General features: G+C 38.5%; 1 protein-coding gene across 1 annotated transcript in view; it reads right to left on the bottom strand.

Moving 5' to 3' along the window:
- ITGA4 (integrin subunit alpha 4) overlaps positions 1-23,382 on the bottom strand; it is a 79,625-nt gene that overhangs the window by 11,853 nt on the left and 44,390 nt on the right. The window contains exons 16-21 of the mRNA XM_046018631.1: positions 16,428-16,577; positions 14,253-14,329; positions 2,918-3,068; positions 1,225-1,320; positions 466-545; positions 27-116 (exon numbers count right to left, since the gene is read on the bottom strand). Coding sequence (XP_045874587.1) covers positions 27-116; positions 466-545; positions 1,225-1,320; positions 2,918-3,068; positions 14,253-14,329; positions 16,428-16,577 — 644 coding nt within the window. The remainder of the gene's footprint in view (positions 1-26; positions 117-465; positions 546-1,224; positions 1,321-2,917; positions 3,069-14,252; positions 14,330-16,427; positions 16,578-23,382) is intronic.

The raw sequence follows: 23,382 nt of genomic DNA, 5'->3' as shown, positions 1-23,382 counted from the left end.
TACAAGAGGTGTCCATATTTACTTACCCATGAACAGTTAGCATGACTTCGTACTTGAGAGGTATTGCTAAAGTCACTCTGTTCCGCTTCACATCCTCCCTTTCCCCTTCATTTGCACTACAGAAACAGACAAAAGACACCCTGTTAGAATCCCCCAAACATAAAAATCATCCTCAGAGAGGACCAATCACCTATCGTGTATACCGAATGTATTTGGAGGCTTGGGGAGTGGGGGAAAAAAGACGCGGTATAAGCAATATTTATGACAGGGTTGGCAGGAATTTGCTCTCATTATTTAGTGTTATTTGCTCCAAAGGTAGTGAGAGATCTTTTTGTTTCTTAGATCACACAAGAGAAGTTTTTCCTGCAGACAGTGGATCACAGCTCCGTGGTTCCCTATGTCCCCCCACCCTAAAGTCAAGAGTCCGCTTCTGTAGCACCATAGTTTTTTCACAGTGATATATACCAGGTGGCATGTACTGTGATGCTGAGATCCTCCTCTGCTCTGCTGAGTGAGCTCACATCCAGCAGAAAGCTGACGTCTATCTGTGAAACAGAGAGGGAAATGCCCATTTTAAACAAAATCTAAAAACAGTATTTTTTTTATCATCTGAAATTTTCTTAATGTTGATGTTCTGTGGGATGCAGACTGGAGACTATGTTCTAGAAGCACAGGCTACACCTCCCCCAGGCAGTGATGAGTTAAGGGGGAAAGCTGTTGGGGTTGGGGCGATTTTCAAGCACCAGCGTTTCCACAAGTGACATTCAGAGACAAAGCCTCCTTCTAAATGTAAAGACAGGCAGGTCCAGACTGACAAAATTAGAGATGCTTTAACAACTTGAGTGAGGACTCTTGCCAGTAACACCTTTTTGTATAGCAGAGGTAACATGCCTGGCAGATAGGACCACCTGGGGTGGAGAGTGGTAGGGGGAGTGACAGGGAAGGGTGAGACAGGGGAGGAGAATGCTGATCGACACATTCACATGCCCATCTTGACACAAACATGTGCCCCTACTTTTTTTTTTTTTTTACAGTGAACATTGCCAAGAATATAAACACAATCTCAGAGATCTAAGCCCAGTTGGTTTGAGTTTTATTTCATCACTTAGCTGCTTACCCTAAGCAAATAAATAATTATATACTTGTATGCAGCATAAACAGAAAAAATAAAAAATATTTTATGTTCATGTTAGTAAGCAGAAACTATACATGCTAAATGCTTACCCTTGATAGGTGATCAACATATATGTAACCAACACTGCAGTCAAGTCTGACTAAGCCAGAGCTGTCTGTTACTTCACAGCTTATTTGTTTTTCTTCCTAGAAGGAAAAATGAAACAAATGCTTTAGGTAAGAAGGGAAGGAAAAGTTTGTAACATATGTTTAGGAACAGTCTTTGAAAAGCAAATCATTCCTGAAGAATTTGCCTTCCTGGACGAGTTTCTGTTTACTTTTGGGATACATAGAAATATAAATAAAATTTATAAGTGTGTACACACACACACACACAGATGTATATTTTAATATTCCTGTAAATTCACCAAAGAATACACAGAATAATTTCATAATTTCTGGCCTTGTAGCTTTCATCCATGTTTGTTTTCCTGATTTAACTCAAGGTCCAGTTTCTTGAAAAATCATGAAGCAAGTAATTCATGAAGTCCCTATTTCATTGATCTTCTTTTGTCTGGGATGTGAGAATGAGGTAAAGGTGTATAATTACAGTAACTGTCACCACAATAGGAGATATATATATATATAAAATCAAATATTCAGGGAAATATATATGTTTATCTATATACTATAGATGAATACATATAAATACACACTGTGTACTATAGATGTATATGCACTATAAATGTGTATATATATAACAGAAGTGCTAAATATATATATATAATATACACCGAAGTATATAATTTTTAAATTTTCCCCTCATACTATTGCAAATAGGCTCCCAGTGCTCTAGAGAAAGGGGTAACATATTCCAGAGAGGTCAAAGACCTCTCTAAATGTCCTTGGTTTGAAGAGATAGTCTCTGGGTAAAAGAGGTGTAAATTTGGTAAGGGATAAGATAGGCACCAAAGGGGAAAGTGACTGAGGCTTTTCTCTTTGAAATCGACCTTATTAATGCCTTGCTGATAGATTTAACTGTTCACGACTGAGGCATGATGGTAAGAAAAGGTCTTTAAGTGCTTCAAACTCTTGTAGGAAAAGAGAAATTGCCTGTGATCTGGTTGATACCAAGACTTCAGAATTTTGGAGGATCGCTGGTTTTATGGTATTTGTTGGACGTTTTGGGGGAACAAGACTGGGAATGTGAACACAAAATGCAGAGCAATAACTCTGGGCGCCTGCTTGGAAGACCGGTATTGCTTGTTCAGGGAGCTCAGCCACAAAGAGCAGCACCGTGGTGCCAGATGAGCATGTCATCAATGAGAGAAGCAGCTTGCTTGGACAAGAGGATCTCTCACGTGGTAACATGTAGAAAAGGGAAGCAGACTTTTTCCATCTCAGATACCAAGGAACTTACCATTTTGATCAGGAGCAAGAAGGAAGTCTGAAAATCAATGGAATTTTGAGTGGTAAGTCTGCATATACCCCAATATTTAGGTCTTACTTCCATGAAATGGATTATACCATTGACATTTTAAAAAAAAATTTATTTCCTTGAGACAGGGAGAGCATACAAGTCAGGGTGGGGGCACAGAGAGGCAGTGGGAGAAGCAGCCTCCCCACGGAGCAGGGAGCGCAGACATGGGGCTTGGACATGCGGCTTGGAACCTGGACCCTGAAATCATGACATGAGCCAAAGGCAGAAGCTTAACCGACTAACCCACCTGGGTGCCCCTACACCATTTATATTAAAAAAAAAAAAAATGAAATATAGTATCATGCTATGGTATTTGATACTTACCAGATCTAAAATCTTAATGAAGTAAAGGCCAGTGGGGAGTGTGATGTGCAGAGCTGTTTCATATGCATCATCTCCAGCATTAAACAAGGACACATTCAACATTACTGTCTTCATACTTCCAACAGCAAGATAGGTCTTATTCTCATGTGGCCTAAAAATTAAGTAATATTTAATACTGCTTAGTAACAAGTAAGTAATGTTTGGGAAGTAAAAATCCCATCCCCTCATTTATACTGATCATAAAATACTAATTTTGTGATAGCATAAATGAGAAAAAAAAATGGGGGAGGTGAGCCCATATAAGTAGATACCAATTCATGTTAGAACTCAATTCTTCATGCTTCGGATAAATTCAATCAGCTATTTCCCAGGAAGTTTGTTATTTTTTAATTAGTCACAATTAGGCTACTCTTTCTGTTTCACGTCTAGAGCTTTAACATATTTTCCTTAGTATTTCACAGTATTTTTCTAAAAGCAAAGTGTTGTTTCTTTACTTTGGAAAAGACCTTGACCTAGCTGCTGCGTAAACCGAAGGGGGAAATGGGGAGACCTGGGGGAAAAGGAGATTGTGGAGCAAACCACCACCCAAATAGAGGCAGTTTGGGTGGAATGAGTGCAGCTCCAGCAGGGACGGCTCTCCAGCAAGTGGACAGCACTGCAGTCTGTTGCAATACGATTCATTTCTTAAGGCAGGCGGGTCCCCTCTACCGATAACTAGACCACATTTAAAACAGAACTGCAGCCATGCTTTGCCGTCCTGTGATCTGGAAAGAAAGAGAAGACCGCTGCAAATCCAGACCTACGAATAAGGATTTCCAGTCCTGGCTCTGGCCCCAGGCCTTCAAGATGGGAAGAAGTGCTTCAGCATCTTGAAGTCTCAGCCACCATCCGCAGGAGTAGTAAGTACTATGCTGAAAATTTGGCTCGTGCATATCCATGAGATCCTCAGACTAACACGTTTATATATAAAGAACCTGAAGCTTAAGGCCCTTCTTCAAAGCACCACAGCTGGAATGTTCTAAAGTCTCCAGGAAAATGCCTGCACAGCCCATTCTCTTTACCAATGAGAGAATTAGAAGAGCCCAAAGAAAACTTTTACATGATGATTCTTTTTTTTATATATATATTTTTATTTATTTGACAGAGAGAAATCACAACTAGGCAGAGAGGCAGGCAGAGAGAGAGGAGGAAGCAGGCTCCCCGTGGAGCAGAGAGCCCGATGTGGGGCTCGATCCCAGGACCCTGGGATCATAACCTGAGCCGAAGGCAGAGGCCTTAACCCACTGAGCCACCCAGGTGCCCCTTACATGATGATTCTATAGAAGAATTTAAAATTTAGAAAAATTGGTTCAGCCAGTGATGGATGTGACCCAGAGGAAAGGGTCAGGTGAGGCTAATCCCGGCAATAAGAAAGGTAACCTCTCTCCTGGCTCTTGAGAAGCTTTCCTCAAGCTTACACTGTACCATTCTGATCAACAATGTATAGAAGATCAGTGTCCGAATAAACTATAGAAATGCTAAACACAGAGTCCATATTCAATGGTTATTTGTGAACTGATTTAAAACAAAGTGTGTCTGAGAACAGGGTTAAAGAACAGGTTTCCAAATTTATGCTTGTAGCCATTATTTGAAGACACATGAATGACTGACTATAACTGAAATCCTCTACATAATTATTAGGTTCATCATTCCCAGATACAAAAGCAGTTTAAGAGATCCCCACCTTTGTAGAGCTTGTAAAAGACAGATGTATAGACAAATAGACAAATATAAACAAATATTACCAATCCATGGGAAAGAGTTGTGAATGAGGGGCCCTGGGAAGTCAAGGCAGGGAACCACTTTTGCCTGAAGGTAGCAGGGCATGTTGCTTCTTGCTTTTCTACCATTCTGGTTATTTAGGTTTATTTAATTTTAGGACTATTTAATTTCTTTTTTAATATAAAAGTAGGAAAACTTCATGATTGAACATGACTTAACATGGATTATACCCTTAATTGATTTCTCATGCCCTCCTTCTCCAGTCTAATTTTCACACTGCCAGAGAGGATCACTTTCCAGAAAGCAAACTTGACAATGTCATGTGCCTGCTTAATGCGCTTCAGTGCCTTCAAGACGAAGGCTAACTTACTAGCACAGCACAGGACACCTCACTTTCCACTGCACAACTCATTTCTTTGCTTTAGACATACTCACATGCAAATAGGTATCCCAACATCTGTGTCTGTGTCTTAATTCAAGCTACCTCTCCTTTAACATTTTCCCTTCTTTGTGTCTCTGGCTGATTTGCTCTTGTTGAAGACTCAATGAAGTGTTAATAGTTAGGAGAAGTTCTTCCAGTTGATACTCTTTGCTAAGCTGAATCACTCAGCACTGCATTCCCCCTAACAAAATTAGCTTCTCCCTCTCCCAGCACACTGGGCCCGCCTTTAAGGCAGTATTTTCACAGATTATTATCACTAGAGTGAGTACTGGAAAGTAGATGCTAGATCATGATTACCACTGTTTTCTCAGAGCCTACACAGTGTTAAAAAATATATGTGGTATGTCACTGTATCAAACATTAAAGACGGTGGGATAACACTAAAGAAAAACATCAGAAAACCTGAAGAAATTATTGGATAAATGATTGTAAAAAAAAAAGTTCATCAACTCATCATTATAAATTCTACCAAATGATATCCATGTTTGTCTGTCCTGTGACAGTATACAAATTCCAAATGTTTCATTAAATAAACATCTACCACTACTACATTCATATGATCTATACCTTATCACACAACATAACATTTTAGTAGCAATACAGCTTTTGAACTAACCAATAAATTAATGGCAGTATCAATACAGGAAATAGGTTTTTTTTTTTTAAGATTTTATTTATTTATTTGACAGATAGAGATCACAAGTAGGGAGAGAGGCAGGCAGAGAGAGAGAGAGAGGAGGAAGCAGGCTCCCTGCCAAGCAGAGAGCCCGACGCGGGGCTCGATCCCAGGACCCTGGGATCATGACCTGAGCTGAAGGCAGAGGCTTTAACCCACTGAGCCACCCAGGCGCCCCCAGGAAATAGGTTTTGTTGTTTGTTTGTTTTTTCCAAGATTTGAGACAGCATGTGCATGAGCGGGGGTAGGGCAGAGGGAGAGAGAGAAAGAGAGAGAGAGCAGACTCCCCGTAGAGCACAGAGCCCAATGTGGGACTCCACTGGGATCTCAATCCCAGGACCCTGAGATCATGACCTGAGCTGAAGTTGGATGCTTAACTGACTGAGCCACCCAGGAACCCCTGGAAAGAATATAGTTTCTGAGAAGTAATTATTTTCATGAACTTCAGAATATGCAAACAAATTAAAGATGCTTCTCCCCATTCTTCTTCTAATGGTAGAGATCTAAGAAGCTGCACAGTTCAATTATACCTAAAAATTCTGCCTCTTATCCTGATTTTTCTTTCCATTTTACACTTATCAAGATAGCACATATAGAAAAACAAACATATCCTAAAATTAAGTTCAGGGAATTTTTACAAACTGAATACACTAATGAAAGCAGCACCCAAATCAAGAAAATGTATCACCAGCACGAGAGAGAAATGCCTTTGCAACCCTCCTTTCCCCTACCCATCATCTTCCTTTTTTATTTTAGTATAGATTGGCTTTGCCTAGTTTTCTATTTCTTATAAGTGGAATCACAGAGTATTTAATTTTTACCTATCAGGCTTTCTGTACTTAAAATTTTGCTTAGAACATTAAAATCTACAGATGCATGAAGTTGTAAATGGTTTATTCTCATTGGCATATATGTATCCATTTGTAAACATACCACATTTTCTTTATCCATTCAATAATCATTAGGAATTTTGACAATTCTAGTTTGGAGCTATTATGATCTTTCGGTGAACATATAAATGTATTTCTGCTGGGTTAGTTTGTCTATCTGTCTAGAAGGAGACCTCTACAGTTTGTGAACCCAGGATTAGCTCCTAAACATGTCTAAATCTGGCTAATTTTGGCACCCAGCTTAAATTATACCAACAACTTATTTTAAATAACAAAATACACTTTAAGGCACTCTAGTATACCAAAAAATAAAAACATACTACAGAATGGTCATGTAAAAAGCAAGTGTACATAGACGAGGGTCTCAAAATCTGTCTAAAGGCCAAATTTGGGCCCCTTCCTGGTTTTGTCCTTGGGGTTTACTGGAACATTGCCACGCTCATTCATCTGGGGTGACTTCTACACTGTGACAGAAGAGGTGAGAGGCGGAGACAGACCTCTGTGCCTAGAATATTGACTCTGTCCCTTCATGGAAAGAGTTTGCTGCCTCTGGCATAGAACTACCTAAGTATCATTAGTTTCAAAATAAGCACAAAAAAGGACATCACTGTATTTTAAATCTGATCATTCTGACACAGATAGAGGCTTTGCCCCGCCCCGACCTCAGGATCCCTGCGTTGGCACTGGGGACATCGAGGAGGAAGGAACGAAGACCAAGTGGGTGCACGGCATCTCTAGCTTGTGATCCCTGGGTGTGAGACGTTGGGTCTTTTCTGGAAGGATGTGTAATAACTAACAAAACAGTAATCCTACAGCACAGCTGGGTGTAGGAAGCAGACTCCGCGACCGCACGCTCTTCCTCCCACCATTCCAGGGAGTACCTGTGATTTCCTCAGGCTCCTGTCCTAAACCTTTGTGTTCCACAAGTACGCATCTGCTTGGCGGCATGAAGGGCAGAGAGAAAATAAATGTGTGAGGACCCGGGCGTCCTACATTCCCCCCACTGCTCTGCAATCATGTTACAACGGAAGGAACCTAAGAGGTTCTAAAAGTAAACTTCAGCTTGACATTAAAGTTTAATTAAGACTTGTGGAAGAGCTGCCTAGAAATAGACATTTATAAAATATTCTGGCTTGTAACCAAAGCATTAGTCACTGAGCACCTTTGGGAAAGAAGTTGGCACTTAGACAAGCAACAGAAGGTGAGAGCACTGCATAAACAGCTAGGTTCCAAGACAACAGCAAATTAAGGAGAAACACTGTGTTCACATTTCAGCAGCCAGACTCCCGGTTTATTTTCCATTTTTAAGCTATTTTGCCACATGACCACAATGACGATATACGTCTTACTGTATCTGGATTCATTAACAGGGTGGCCTCAGAAAGATACCCACCAGCTTTCTATGTGAGACAGAGGAAAGGTCCAGGTGCACATCTGGAAATGCGACAAGGCTGAACGGAGCTTTCCCCGGGAATCGTGGTTCATTCTTCATTAAAACATGCAGAAGGCACGCTTGAAATTTACAAAGCAGCCCAGAATCCCCATAATTTAAACAAATCAAGGTACTGTGTACATGGAGAATCATAACTTAATAAGTGAAAAAGGAAGAATAGAAAAATGATGGATTTCGGCAGCAGGCTCTACGTTTTCCCCAAGTGAACAATACTGTTTTATTTTGCAAGAAATTCTCCCCATGTCTTAGGATAATGAATGCTTTGATAAGATGAATTAGGGCTTCGCAGCTAACATGTTTTTAATCAAGATGCTAGAACAAAATATAATGCAAACAGAGATGTTACCTGTGTTGAGGTCCAGGAGTCATTTATTTGACAAAAAACGAGCCTGCAGCAAGTGGCCTACAAGTCTATGTGAAATGGTGCCCTCTTTTTTTCAGAGAAAAAGAAAATACTGGAAAATTCTCATCCACTAAGATATGTCAGTTAACTAACATTTAAGGAGACTGCATTTGAATAAAGGCAGACTCCTGGAGGTCCCAAGGAGTAGAGCAGGAGAACATAGATTGGAAGATATAATTAGTAATTAGCATGTTTTAATGTATAGAGGATATAATTCCTCTTTCAAGACCCTGAGATCAGTGAGGCATAGAGTCCTACCATCGCCATTTTAAAAGTGGATAATTTTGATAGACTTGCTCTTTTGGAGACAAACAGCATAGTGGTAGATACTGCACTTTGCTGTCTACCCAACAGTAATTTCCATTCTTAGCTGCTAGAAGAACCCCAAATTATTCAGGCAGAAGGCAATACTCCCTTGCTGTTGCAGAAGAGAGGCCCCTCGTTCAGCTTCAGGGAATGAATTATGATTGCTCTACAATAATTCATGGATGAGCTTGCGACAAGGTCCTGTAAATCACAGTAAGAGGTCTGCTAAGGTGCTTCCCTTCCTCAAAGGCAGCCACGAGGGGACACAGAATTTTGCTTTTACCCCTTTTCTTTGGTCAGCAACCTTGATGCTGCTACAGTCTTTGGGGGACCATGAGGGAAAAGCCAAGAAAACTGGGAGGATAACCATGCATGTCCAGATTTTGGGAGCTGCCTATTAAGCCTGTAGCCACCTCCTGGTTATTACGCAAAAACAATTAAGCACCTTTATTATTTAAGTTACAATTCATCAAATATTGTCACCTGTCGTTAAAAGCGGTCCTAACATAATGAACGCACTTGCTCAGGAAAAACCTACGTCGCTTACCCAGGATGCGTGACTGTGGCAGAGAAGGGAAGCAGAGTCATTTAGATGAGTCATTAATATGAAAGACTTGATCTTAAACTGTCTACATGATGGCTAATACCTGCTACTGTATTTGGAATCTGGATAACATTTGTTCATCTTCATTTTGTCGTGCAAACTCATACGATCAGGGCTGATTGTCCAGAGAATTTAGACCCCTGGTTAGAAGCCTCAGGTTAATGAGCACGTGAGACAGTGTGTGCGTACGCTGCCTGGCTTGCTGTGGGCACTCTGTTACGGCAGTTCTCAAAAAAACTCCTGCTCTTTGCTGTGGAAATGCATTTACTGAAAGCGGGTCTGTAGTCGGAGGCACCTCTATGCCCTCCGTGCCAGAGGGGTTATGGTTGGGAGAATGGGCCGCAAGCGTTGCCGTGCTTACTATTCCTGAGCAGAGAGAGAGGACCTCTGTGTGGGAGAGGCCCAGTTTGGTCTGATAGATGACAATTTATCACAAGACACAGCACTTTGTCGGAACACTTCACTGGGGGCCTAAGGATCAATGAAAAGAGCTTTCACGTGAAAACTCCTCAAGTCAGGAGCATTTACCTAACAGAGATGGCCTGTAACTTTCCTAGTTGATGCAAAAGATGGGGGACTTATACCTTTTACTGGCATCCATGCCACTTCAAACCTCATGAATGACCAACTACCGACCCAGTCCATCAGCGGCTTTCTTGGGACGGAAAGAAACCTTCAACTCCAGAGAAACCACCAGTCCACATGCAGAAAATGCCAAGGATTCAGTGGCAGTATTTCATGTTTATGGCCAAACTTTTTTTTAAAATCATGGTCTACCCATATCCCAGTAACAATGTTACCAGAAATAACTTCTATGAACCTTCATGTATTTCAAGCTTTGTGCTATGCACTTGGTTTGCAGTATTGCATTTTATCTTTGAAGCAATCTTATAGAGTAGGTATGATTTTATCTTCTGATCAATGAGGAAAGAGGTTTACAGAGGTAAAAAGGCTTCTCTAAAAAGGCCATTCAGCTAGTAAATGGTAGATAAACTTTAATCAGATTAGCTCGACTAGATCTGAAACTTCACCACCACCACATTGCTTCCCAGATTTTAGTTTGATAAAAACCACTCATAGCCCTATTAATACTATGTATTTCTGGCCTGGTGCCCATAGATTCTGATTCAGATGTTCTGGGGCCTAGAAAACTGCATTTCTATTAAGCACTCCAGGTGATTCTCATGAAGGTGACTCAAAGCCCACACCTTCAGAGATGCTGCCTTCCCCACCACTGGCTGCCATTTAAAATCATAATGGATTTGACAGATGTCAAGAAATATTATCACTTCAGTGCTCGCTTCGGCAGCACATATACTAAAAAAAAAAAAAGAAAAGAAAGAAAGAAATATTATCACTTCAAAGTAAAAAAAAAAGTAGGTAACAGAATTTCTTATTGTGAGAAAAGTGAGAAAATATGTACTGAAGACAAATAAATTATTTCATATTGTATTAAGATGTATTTTTATTCTTCAGGAAAGAACTTAGTGTTCTTAGTAATATTTTCATATAAACGTCACTGTCCCATTTTTTCATAGGCCGGTGTGGTTGCAGAGAAAGACCACAAAGTGGACAGTGGGAGTGTCTGATTTAAGAAAATGAAAACACTACTTATTTATAGCTTAGATAAGAAGAGCTGTGTGGGTGAAAGCTTATCAGAGGCCCATGACAGCAAAAACACCAAGAAAACTAAGCATTTGAGGAAGAAAATAAATACATGAATGGGGAGGCTGTAAATTATTCGTCTAATAACTCAACAAAGGCCCCACATTACATGCTGGGATACAAAGTAGTTAGTAGTCATTGTTTTTGGACTCTCTGAGCAGCCAATCTGGATAATTTAAGTATAAAGTCCAATTATAAATCAAATAGGTTAGGGCTTCTTGGCCCTCAACTGTGGATGCTCAAGGCTATATTGGCATTGCCTAAGTGAAAAGAATTAATTTATTCTCTGCCATATGTGATCCCACCCCAGCAGGGTACTCAACACTGTTTGTCAACCTTTTTACTTATTCCTATCCCATTTATCTTAACAGCTATTTTTAATCTTTTCCCATTCCCTTCAGGTTCCCAAGTCCATCCTCAAAGCCCTCACTTTCCATATATTAACTTGCTTTTTATCCTGGCCATCCCTGATTTCTCTGTATCTCCCTTCCTGCCACTTTGAGATTTCTTAATTTTTGTCAAGTACCTTTTTCTTAGCTCAAGATAAAGACAATCTTAACTTCTCTCCAAAGCTAACTCCTCCACCGGAGTCTGATCCCATTTTATGCTGTTTCCTTAGGACCTTGTTCTAGTCTCAGCAAACAACCATTAGTCACCTATAGCACTCCAGCCTCTCTATAGGCACTGGGAACACTCAGATGAAAAGACGGAAACCTCTCTTGATGCAGCTCACAGGATAGTGTGGAGACAGATATTAATAGTAGTGAGCGTAAATGCAATGGAACCAGGGTCACAGGACTTGTGTTCCTGTAGCTGGAGACAAAAACAGCTGAGATTTATAAGACAAATGAGAGTTAATCAGGTAGATAAGTAGGAGGAAGAAAAAGATATATAGGCTTAAGAATGCGTGGTCAAACAAGTATTCTGCCATTCATGGAGAAAAGTCCCGTGGCATGGTTGAGATTTTAAGTTTTAATGAGCCCTTGGAGCCCTGTTATCAGAATGTATGTTAGAAAGCTCACACTCTGGAAATACCACAGTCGAGGATTTAGAATAATATAAAATCAGAGGTCAGAAGCCCAAAGAGTGGAAAAGGCTGGTGACCCAGGAAGGATATTGAGTATCTAGTTTGGAGCAAGGGGGGGGGGGGCATGATATATAAAATACATCTGTAGGTGGTAGTATTACAGAACTTAGTAATTTACTGTACCTCAGGGATAAGAAAGAGAAAAATGCAGGTTGAGCTCTAGGTTGTTGGCTTTGGCGACTAATGGTTGTGTCACCGGTGGATAGTTACTGGGCATCCAAGAGGACACATCTAATGGACAGTTGCATGTGTGGGTGTGAAACTCAGATACTGATTGGAGCATCAGCAGTGTAGACAGGCCAGGTGAGGTCACAGCTGTGGGCACAATTACCCAGCGAAAACAGGTGGGTGTGAGAAAGGGGTGAGAGGACAGGTTAGGAAGCCAAGAGAGCCAAAATCAAAGATCCTCAAACGACAAGTGAGAAAGAGCTAGAGAAGTTGGAGGGGAACCCGAGTTTGATGGCAACGTGGAACTTAAAGCAAAAGACGTGCAAAAGGTGAAGTGAGCAGCTGCCAGGCGCTGCAGAGGAGAGAGTTCTGATAGAGTCTGAAAAGTGCTCCAGGCTTGAAATACATTTCCCTCTTCAATTTAGTTTTTCCTCTGCCTTTGACCCTCACATGTGTTTGTGTCATTCCATAATTAAATAAATAAAAAATTTCATCACCACATAGAAATTTTTCAGTTGAACCTACTCGTCCCCAGTATATTCTTTTTGCCTTTGAACTCAGACTCTCACTTGGCTACTACTGCAGTGAAATTTCCATCTTAAAAGTTGCCAGGAACATCCTTTTCTCACCCACCAGTCACATTTTCAATGCTAGTTCCCATGACCTTTCCCCAGGCATTGTGCTATCTGAGCTCTCTATAAAATTTTACAATATGAAGTCCCTTTTTCTGTATTTTCCACTGGCTCTTTCACTATGGATTTGCTTGTCTTAGTTCTCTGGGGATACCTTTACAGTTTCCCCCAGGGACTCCCTATTCTTGTGAAGATTGTTAAATAAAACTCTCCCCTCCCCAACTTGATCCCTCATTCTTTCCTCTGTGAAATTCACATTTCCACACATTGCCCAACCCCCCGGCTCCCTCATGCTCACAAATCGCTAATGTGTAGATGACTTCCAAACAATCCTGAACTAGATTTTCAAGTAGAAAGCTGCATGTAGAAATCCCACCAAATTCAACATGTCCCAATTTAAGCTTGTTTCCTTTTTATCTCTGCCTCCCCAAAATAATTTCCCATTTTCCTGTCCTGTCACTGATGTCTCCGTCCCCTCTTACTTCCTGTACGCAATCAGCCCTCAACCTCACTATGGATTCTCTCTCTCTGGTCCTCATTTTCACATCTTCCCTCTAGTATGCAGACCAATTTCAAAACAGGGTATTTAGACATGATACATTTGATAAAATTGCAGTTGATTAGTTTCTGGTAAGATAGTAACAGCAGCCAACATTCATCTAATTTTCACTGTATGCTAGGTAGGCACTATTCTTTGCATGATATGTGGATTATCTTTTTACTATTCCCTCTTCTATGAATTTAGAAAGCAAGGTGGTTTATTCCCTTTCAAATGTTCTCATATACATTTAGGGGTTTATTTTGTTTTGTACATCAGTCTGACTTATGTTACCAGTTTTTGGATGATAAAAAACCTAAGGATTATGTTAGTGAACACTAGCTCATTTTGCCACCAAAACTCTATTAATAGGCACTTACATGTGCCTAAAACATAATAACAATCATGATAGCTCAAGGCACAACTAAATCCTGAAATATCTTCTGAGTGGTCAGTAAAAGATTAAAATATGCTTTATAAAATCTTGGTGCTCACATATTCTCATTGTTCAAAAACTAGTCACCTCTGATATTTATGTTCTGTAAGTGACAAATAGATTACTTAATCTCTTTCAGGAGAGTGTTTTTTTTTCCCCCCAATTCTTTGAATGCTGCTAATCCCTAAGGAATAGTTCTTAGTCCTTTTCTCTTTAGAACCCACAAGCACACACCCATTGCCCATCTTGATGAGTAACAGTAAATTATACTTACTTAAAAAATCCAATTCTCGCAGAAACCTGTAAATCAGCTGAACAATTTTCATGGGCACAAAATCTTGCAAAGTTTATCTGGAAATAAAACAACAGTATTTTTTATGGTAGTTCAACAATTTGGGATACCTCTATTCTTAAGCACAAGACATCTATGACTTATTTTGCCACTTTTGAATTAGTCGCAGGTTCAAATGACAACTGTAGGGCTAAAGGAACTGATTTTTCCAATAGGTAAACCGGAAGCCTAAATTTGTTTAATGGAAAACATTATTGCTTCTTTTCTAATTGTTATGGAAAACAATGGAAAAAATGAGTTTAATCAAACTGAGATAAAGTTTTAAAGGTAAGTGTTTAAAACCTGTGCTGCCAAGATGGTCATTGCTGAGTTCCTTTCAATTTTCTGGTGCTACAGTTTGATCCCACTTATTACAAATAAACATGGCACTTACTTTTCACAGATGGTAGGACAATGGGCTTATATTTATTGAAAACAGTAAAATGTAGAAATTTAGAAATTTTACTCTGAGGACACATTGAACACAGTAATAGTTGACACTCAGGGTTCTAGAATTTATTTAACTCAGCATTTTAATAGGACCCAGAGATACTCAGAGGTACATGGGAAAACCTGAGGTATAAGATAAAGAAAAGAGTGGAGAGAGAAAAAGGAAGTTGAGAGGAACAGGTGAAAAGGGAGAGATGCTAAGAGAAATCTAGAAAGTCAGAGAAGGAGCTAGGTTCATTAAATGGGAACTAGCATGTTGTCAAATAGCGCATCCGCCCACAGACTACCTCAACCCAGTGAAGCAGAAGGGAAGTGTAAATCTTTCTCTAAATGATTAGGTAAACATGATTTTCCCCTATCACTCTTACTCGTAAAGCATGGTGCTCTAAAAACCAAAAGGTAGAATTTTATTCTAATGTAAATACACGTTGCCAGGTTTGGGCTTATGTACTTAAACACTGTGGTTTTCATTATTAAACGTAGTTAAGAGTAGTTGATAGTGACAACTAAAGTTCAACAGAAGGGTGAAAACACTGACTTCCATAGATATATTCATAAGGGTATTGAGAAAACTTGCCTTGAGTTATTATGTTCACTTGATCTAGTGTTCTAGAGAATCATGATTGTCAGCCCAAACTGCTTCAAGTGACTTAGTAGCAGTTTGTCTAGACAGGATATGAACTAGCCCTTCGAGTGTCCCTTCTGCCTTTTACATTCCTTGTGCCAAGAGCAAATTTTTTTTTCTTTAGATTTTATTTATTTATTTGACAGAGAGAGAGATCACAAGCAGGCAGAGAGGTGGGCAGAGGTGGGGGTGGGGGGAGCAGGAAGAGGGTGGGGGTGGGGTGGTCTGGATCCCAGCACCCTGGGATTATGACCTGAGCCAAAGGCAGAGGCTTAACCCACTGAGCCACCCAGGTGCCCCTAGCAAATGCTTTTAATGAATGTTTTTACCATGCCCTCAAACATCCTGTTGACTAGGTCTTTGTGTTGTTGGACAGTAAAGGTCCAAACAACCGGACTCCTGGGAGTAAACGCACTGCCAGTGAAATGGAGGTATTTCGGAATACATTAGAAAAGGCTGTGCACTGGTTAGAACGCCAGATCCATCTCAAAATGCAATGGATCCTGGGACGTGGCTGCAAAGCCTGTAGTCGAATTTGAAAGAGAAATTGTTGTATAACAGAAATACTTATGTTTATAAATGAGTAAAAGCCAGCAAGGGAATTTGCCTACTGAGATATGAATGGATCTGGGTAGAGTGAATGAGAGGGAGACAAAATGAGAGAGAAGGAGTCAGAAAATGAAAAAGGGGAAGAGAAACCTCATGAATGTGACTCACTGTCATTATGAGCACTCCCTAGTAATTTATTTTCCTCATGGGCAAGGAATCAAGGAAAGAAGATTAACATCTCATGTATATGGGAAGCTATTGCTGGGACTAAATGCATATTTTAAAATATTCAGTTCAATATCCTAAAGGAAATATAAAAAATAAAGAAAAATGGAAAACAAGACATACCATAAATCTTTTTATATTAAAAAATTCATAAAAATTTTTAAAGAAATCAGAAAGATAACTCACTTCCCCAGAATTAGGCAATGTTTCAAAAAAAGTTACTTTAGTTATATGCACATCCCATTTCAAATAAAGGAAAATATTCTTACTGTTTTTTCAATTATGTCTTTTTCTTTCTTCTGCTGGAGAATTGGCTGAAGTGGTGGGAACTCTTCTGCATTTCGTTTACTGATGACATGATGCCCAAGGTGGTAAGCAGCTTCAATCCGAATTGGGGTGAGGATGTCCCGCACATCTTTCTAAGAAAATTTAAAGCCTTAAGTTAGAAATAACAAGTATGTAAATAAAAAATACATAGAAAGTTCCTCCATCCCTGCATTAAAGTCAAACAACATGGAAAATAAAGGAAGTATTTACCTTTTCATCAAAATTGTTAAAATACACTGAATGTGTACATTTTTTTCACATTACAAAAAGCATGTATGTTTATTAGAAAAAAACACAAAAAGAGTATAAAATTAAACATATCCAGTCTGTGGTATAGTTATACATTAGGACATATGGTCTTTGATTTGGATATTTTCTATGCATACTTTTTATCAATTGACATAAGCATTTTCCATTATGAACTCTTTGTAAATCCCTTCAAAGTACTAATCAGCATTTTATTCTGTTTAACATGTCCCTGTAGTAAACTTGTAGAAATAGGGTATCTCAATTTATTCTAGTTTCTTTTTATATGTCTCAGTAACATTTTAATTCAATTTGATTCATTTGATTTCATATTTATTATGAAATGTATCTATTTTTCTATTATTTATGGAGCTTTTCCAATTATATTTTTAAGAAGGTTATAAATGATATGTGGGGAAGTTATTTGTTTTATAGATTTAATCTTTTATCCTAGTCACTTTACTGAATTTTATTAGTTGTTACAACTTTTCTAAGTTTATTGTGCTTTTAGACTTCACAAAGAAAATTCTTGGATTATTTATCAATTACAGAGGAATTTTACCCATCTGGGATCCATTCTGATTTCCATTCTGCATGACATTCTTTTCAACATTTATACTAATTTTTACACAGCATTTCTCATTCATAATCTTATTTATATGTGGTCAAAAAGCCTTTCTGAATGATTTTTTAAAAGACTTTATTTATTTGAGTCAGAGATAGCAAGAGAGAGCACAAGTGGGGAGAAGCAGGCTCCCTGCTGAGCATGCAGGACTCAATCCCAGGACCCTGGGATCATGACCAGAGCAGAAAGTAGCTGCTTAACCAACTGAGCCACCCAGGCACCGCTTTTTTGGATGATTTTTAAATTTATTTTATTCTGCCCCCAGAGAAACAGCTCTTAAGTTCATTACACTCATTGTCAATTCACATATTTTAATCTGAGTTTCCACATGCAGGCATTATTTTTCTCTTTTAAAAATATCTTCCCATGTACTTAAAGATTATTTGATTATTCACCAGCCTCCTACTGCAGAATATACCACATAGTGTCAAAATTATTTGCTAACATACATATATATACAAAAAACAGTAAAATAGCTGGCAGGAAAGTAACTTTGAAAGCAGTTGTTCTCGAATCTTATGCCTTTGGGGGGAAAAAGTCAGTAATGCATAAAACATGGTACTTCTTAGAAAGCACTTCACCCAGCCCTCTCTAGACAGAAATGAGATTTTCAAAGTGTACTGAACAAAACAGACACCTTTCTTTTTCTCATTATCTAAGTAGGTAGGCAAGTAAGATTTTACTGATCAAGTAATCTATGAGGATTTATATCAGAATTCAGGAGACAAATTTCATGAAATAAGACATGTTGATGGCAAATCTATAAAACAAGTATCTTAAGTGCCACAAAAATTAAATGGAGAAATAATCTCGGGATTTGAGAAGGCAGCTAACAATCAGTAAAGACTATCTACTTGGAGCTACGCAGTTTTTTCTTTTAATACTAGAATTATTACTATACTTTGATGTGTGAGCTTTACATCACAGTTTGACCCTACCTTTCAAATACCCATTTCAATCTACAGGTTATTCTCATTTTATTTATATATTTGTTTGTTTTTAAGTAATCTCTATGCCCAACGTGGGACTCGAACTCACAAACCCTGAAATCAAGAGTCACATGGTCTACCAATTGAGACACCCAGGCACCCTGGTTCCTGTTTTTTTTTATTTTTATTTTTTTTAAAGATTTTATTTATTTATTTGACAGAGAGAGATCACAAGTAGGCAGAGAGGCAGGCAGAGAGAGAGAGAGAGAGGGGAGGAAGCAGGCTCCCCGCCGAGCAGAGAGCCCGACGCGGGACTCGATCCCAGGACTCTGGGATCATGACCTGAACCGAAGGCAGAGGCTTAAACGATTGAGCCACCCAGGCGCCCCCCACCTGGTTCCTGTTTTAAAAAGGAAATTCAACTAAGTTCCTTTTGACCATTTAAAGAGACTCAAGTGTTTGCACCAGGGCTAGACATATTACCTTAAACCATAACTGAGGTTTATGTTTATTCAATTCCTGAGTAGATCCATGATTTTGTCATTAACAGAACTCCTAGTAAGTAACATTAGTGGCCTAGGTTTTTATTACCTACAGACATTTCAAGATTGGAATATGGCTTAAACATTAGTGCCTAACAGCAAATAAAGAACAGATAGTTTGTAAAGCTCATCAATTAGTAATCCCTAACGGGTATGGGAAAAATGCCTGTAATACAGATGACGGCTGTGATGTAGCAGCTTGATAAAATTCAATGAAGTAAATTAATCATGATGATCTATTACATAAAAGACTACATGGACTCTAACTTTATGTAAATAAAGATGATGTAATTTTTTCTCTTTACAATATTTATAACTATCAATATATGTATATAGTGGCTAAGAGCAAGTAGTCTATAGGTATAGAGGTTCCAATCTCAGGTGCAGCACTTACTAACAACTTGAACAAATTACTTCATCTGTCTACGGCTTAGTTACCTCATCTGAAAAATGGAAACAAAGACAATCCTTATGATACCTGTACCTACTGCTATGAGAATTCGTAGCATGAGGTTTGCAAAATACTTACTTAGCATAACACTTGGCACTTAAGAGTTCGATAGATGTTAGATATTGACTTATTATATATATGCTGCTTCAAAATATAGCTACATCAATGAATCAAGAAATTAATGAATTTCAGTTTCTAATAAGAAAAGCAGGAGAAGAATAAATGAAACAAGATGGGATTGGGAGGGAGACAAACCATAAATGACTCTTAATCTCACAAAACAAACTGGGGGTTGCTGGGGGGAGGTGGGATTGGGAGAGGGGGAGCGGGCTATGGACATTGGGGAGGGTAAGTGCTATCGTGAGTGCTGTGAAGTGTGTAAACCTGGCGATTCACAGACCTGTACCCCTGGGGATAAAAATACATTATATGTTTATTAAAAAAAAAAAAATTTGGAAGGGGAGGCGAACCATAAGAGACTATGGACTCTGAAAAACAACCTGAGGGTTTTGAAGGGTCAGGGGTGGGAGGTTGGGGGAACAGGTGGTGGGTAATAGGGAGGGCACGTTTTGCATGGAGCACTGGGGGTTGTGCAAAAACAATGAATACTCTTACGCTGAAAAAATAAATAAAATGGAAAAAAAAAAAGAAAAGCAGGTGAACAATTGGAAGGAATTAAAAAAAATCAAAAAAGAAAAGAAAATCAGACCATTGCCAGTCAATGAGTATTAAGTAGGAAATGAGTTAGATACGAAGTATTAGACTTGCATTAATTAACTGGTACCTGGAAGATTTGGAGCACGAATCAGAGTACGCAAGATCTCTTAGTACTTTTCCATTCTTATACATGGAGGTGATTTTATTAAAGTACTTGATAAGTGATCATCTCAACATGAAATTTTGACTGTATAGGAATGCTGCAAATCAAGGCCCAAATCCCAAGTTATCAACTTGTGAAAACAGAACAGCTTGAAGCCCTGAGTATTACAATAGCAAACTTGATTAAATTATTCCCTAGGTGTACGAGCTAGACAGCCACTGATTGTCCCTCCACATGTCCACTGTTTTAATTCTTCTCAACAAGCTTGCTTTGACCAAATCGCATGTTATCTAATTCATACTAATTTTCCACAAGGTCTTCTCTACATCTGGTGTATATTACTTTCATTATCCTAATTAGCTATTAATTATGCTTTTCTCACAATATATAAAATGTACGTGCACTCTTGCAAGAACTGTATTTGACAAATATTCACACTTATTTAACTTTAACAGCTCCACCTAAGACAAAGGCTAGAATATCAAAAATGTCTTGAAGTGACTAATTAAGTATTTGGGAGGGAAAAAGTAGATTTGCTTAAAATTCTTCATTTGGATGGGCATGTGCTATCTATATTAAAAATAATGAAGAGTCCATGCCACATTTTTATGGACAATTACGTAAAATAAGGCAACCCACAAGCGTGCAAATGAGCACATGTCTGAAATTACACGAAGTCCACCTTCTTGTTTGACTTTTACAGAAATTCATATTTATGGCCACTTGAGGACTGAGCCATAGACCCGTGTCTTCCTACTGTGTGTATGCAATAAAAAAACCCAAATGTTCACTGAATGAGAAAGGACACTGAGGTATAGACATTTCAATGTATCTATGCATGGGTCTTCTGTGTGGAAGGGAGACTTTGGGGATACAAAACCGAAAGTCAATACCTCTTGTCACAATCCATAATAACCCAGAAATCCACACGCAGTGTGGGGGATGAGCATGCTGATGGATGTATACACAAGTACAGAAGGAGGAGGGCCACCAATCTACAGTCAAAAGAGGATGAGAAGGTCTTAGGAGAATTTTAAGCAAGGAATATGATCAGATTTATGATTCTGAAATACCCCTCTGTTACAAATGTGGGAAATGGGTTGGGGAGGGAGAAGGAAAGGCAGAGGCACAGACTGCAACTGAAGCCAGCACCACCACTTGTGACGATAACTGCTCTAGCCCCCTCAGCTTGGTTCAGGCACTACCAACACCCTGGTCTGGCACTACCAACACCCTGAGGAAAGACAGCACCCCCAAAGCAGGTGCTAGAACTGTAACCCCAATACAACATTCTCAGCTTTTCCTTTATAGAATTCTTTAAACAGCACGGAGAACATATCTATAAATTTTAAAAATATTTATTGATTTCTACCTCATGTCATGAGTCAGATTATCTCTAAGGAAGAATACAAACATGCAAAAAGTAGTATTCTGTCTTCAAAGGTCTTACAAACTAGCAAAGAATTAACATATGCTGGAACAATGGATCCAATTCTTGACTACCATAACATCAGGATAGTTGCATAGGTGGTTGTACTTAGATTTTCAGCAGAAATGTATGCATATATGGATCAGTTCATAGTCTGCTGTGTAGACTGAGCTAGGTACTTGTATAGCTGAACAATAGAAACAAATAAAATATAATTTACTAATGAAACATATATTCATTTCCTGGAAGTTATTTTTGAAAAAGATGGGCTTTAGAAGTCACCTAAACACTTACATAACAAAATAAAATTTCTTTGATTTCAGAAATCCAAATATCTAGAAATTTGAGAAATCAAGGGAAAGAATGAACTAATCTACTGTATATGTAGGCAGGTTGATTTCCTAATTACACAACATGCTAAGGCCACAGAACTCACTGAATATCAATGCAGACAGGCATTCCTGGTCTGATGACTAAGCTATGTATTTCTAGCTTTTACTGAAAATGTTGCAAGCAGGGTGAGAATCTTGTTACTTTATTTGTTGTCCCACTTTACCACCCTTTCTTCTCTTCTCAAACATCAGTGAATATTTTGATGTAGAGATTCCATCAAGATCAACCAAAAAAAATCTCTATAAAAGCCTTAAGGGAAGTCTCACTCCACCATAGCTACTCCAACATTCCTAAAAATCGCTGCCAATTGTTAATTGAGTTTCCCTAAATCAAAGCAGCCTCAAAATTATCCCTTGTTCTAAGAACTTGTACTAAGAAATCACTAAGATCTAATCAAGTTGTATATGTGAATACAGCAAAGACAAAGATTCATTGTCACGTATGTATATGGACAAGAAAACATTTTCATAGTGGGAAAAGTAACATTTAATAGAAGAGCATTTCAGTAGATAAAACACTGTAAGGTGTAAAAAACTAAACATTTCCACTAGAAGAAAACTATGAAAGGGAACAATTTCAAAGGTAGAGGCAATCACATAATAAAGGAAGTAGATTAATCACTTATGAAACCATTATGGAAGTTAAAACATAAAAGGCGTAAAAATCAATTTTATGTACAAAAATCAGTCAAGGAACTCACAAAAAAGGATGCAAAATATAACATTATATACATACAATGTGGAGGGCGGGGTAAAAATGTAGTGCTTTTAGAACGGGTTTAAATTTAAATGACCAACAACTTAATAGAGATTGTTATATACTTAGGAGGTTATATATGATCCTCATGGTAACTGCAAATCAAACACCTATAATAGATAGAGAAAAATCCAGAGACAAAAACCCAAGTGTAACCCTCGGCCATCAAACCACAAGAGGAGAGATCAAGAGAAGAAAGAAGCAGAGAACCATAAAAACAACCATAAAACAAATAATAAGATGGCAATAAATACATACCCAACAATAATTACTTTAAATGTAAATGGACTAAATGCTTCAGTCAAAGGACATAGGGTGATTGAATGGATTAAAATAACTAGACCCATCTATATGCTATATATGAGACTCACTTCAGACCTAAAGATACGTGCAGACTGAAAAAGGGGTAAAAAACATATACATACATGCAAGTGAAGAAAAAAAAAAGCTACAGTAGCAATTCTTCCATCAGACAAAGTAGACTTTAAAACAAAGATTGTAGCAAGAGAAAAGAAGGCACTATATAAAGTGAAAATCCAACAAGAAGATAAAACAATTGTATCTATGCACCCAACAATGGAAGCATGAAAACATAAGGCAATTATTAACACATAAAAAGGGAGAAACTAATGGGAATACAGTAATAGCAGGGGACTTTAACACCCCATGTATATCACTGGACAGATCATCCAAACACAATATCAAC

Source organism: Meles meles, chromosome 9, assembly GCF_922984935.1.
Source record: "Meles meles chromosome 9, mMelMel3.1 paternal haplotype, whole genome shotgun sequence".
Taxonomy (NCBI): Eukaryota; Metazoa; Chordata; class Mammalia; order Carnivora; family Mustelidae; genus Meles; species Meles meles.
This window is presented reverse-complemented; position numbering and strand designations above follow the sequence as displayed.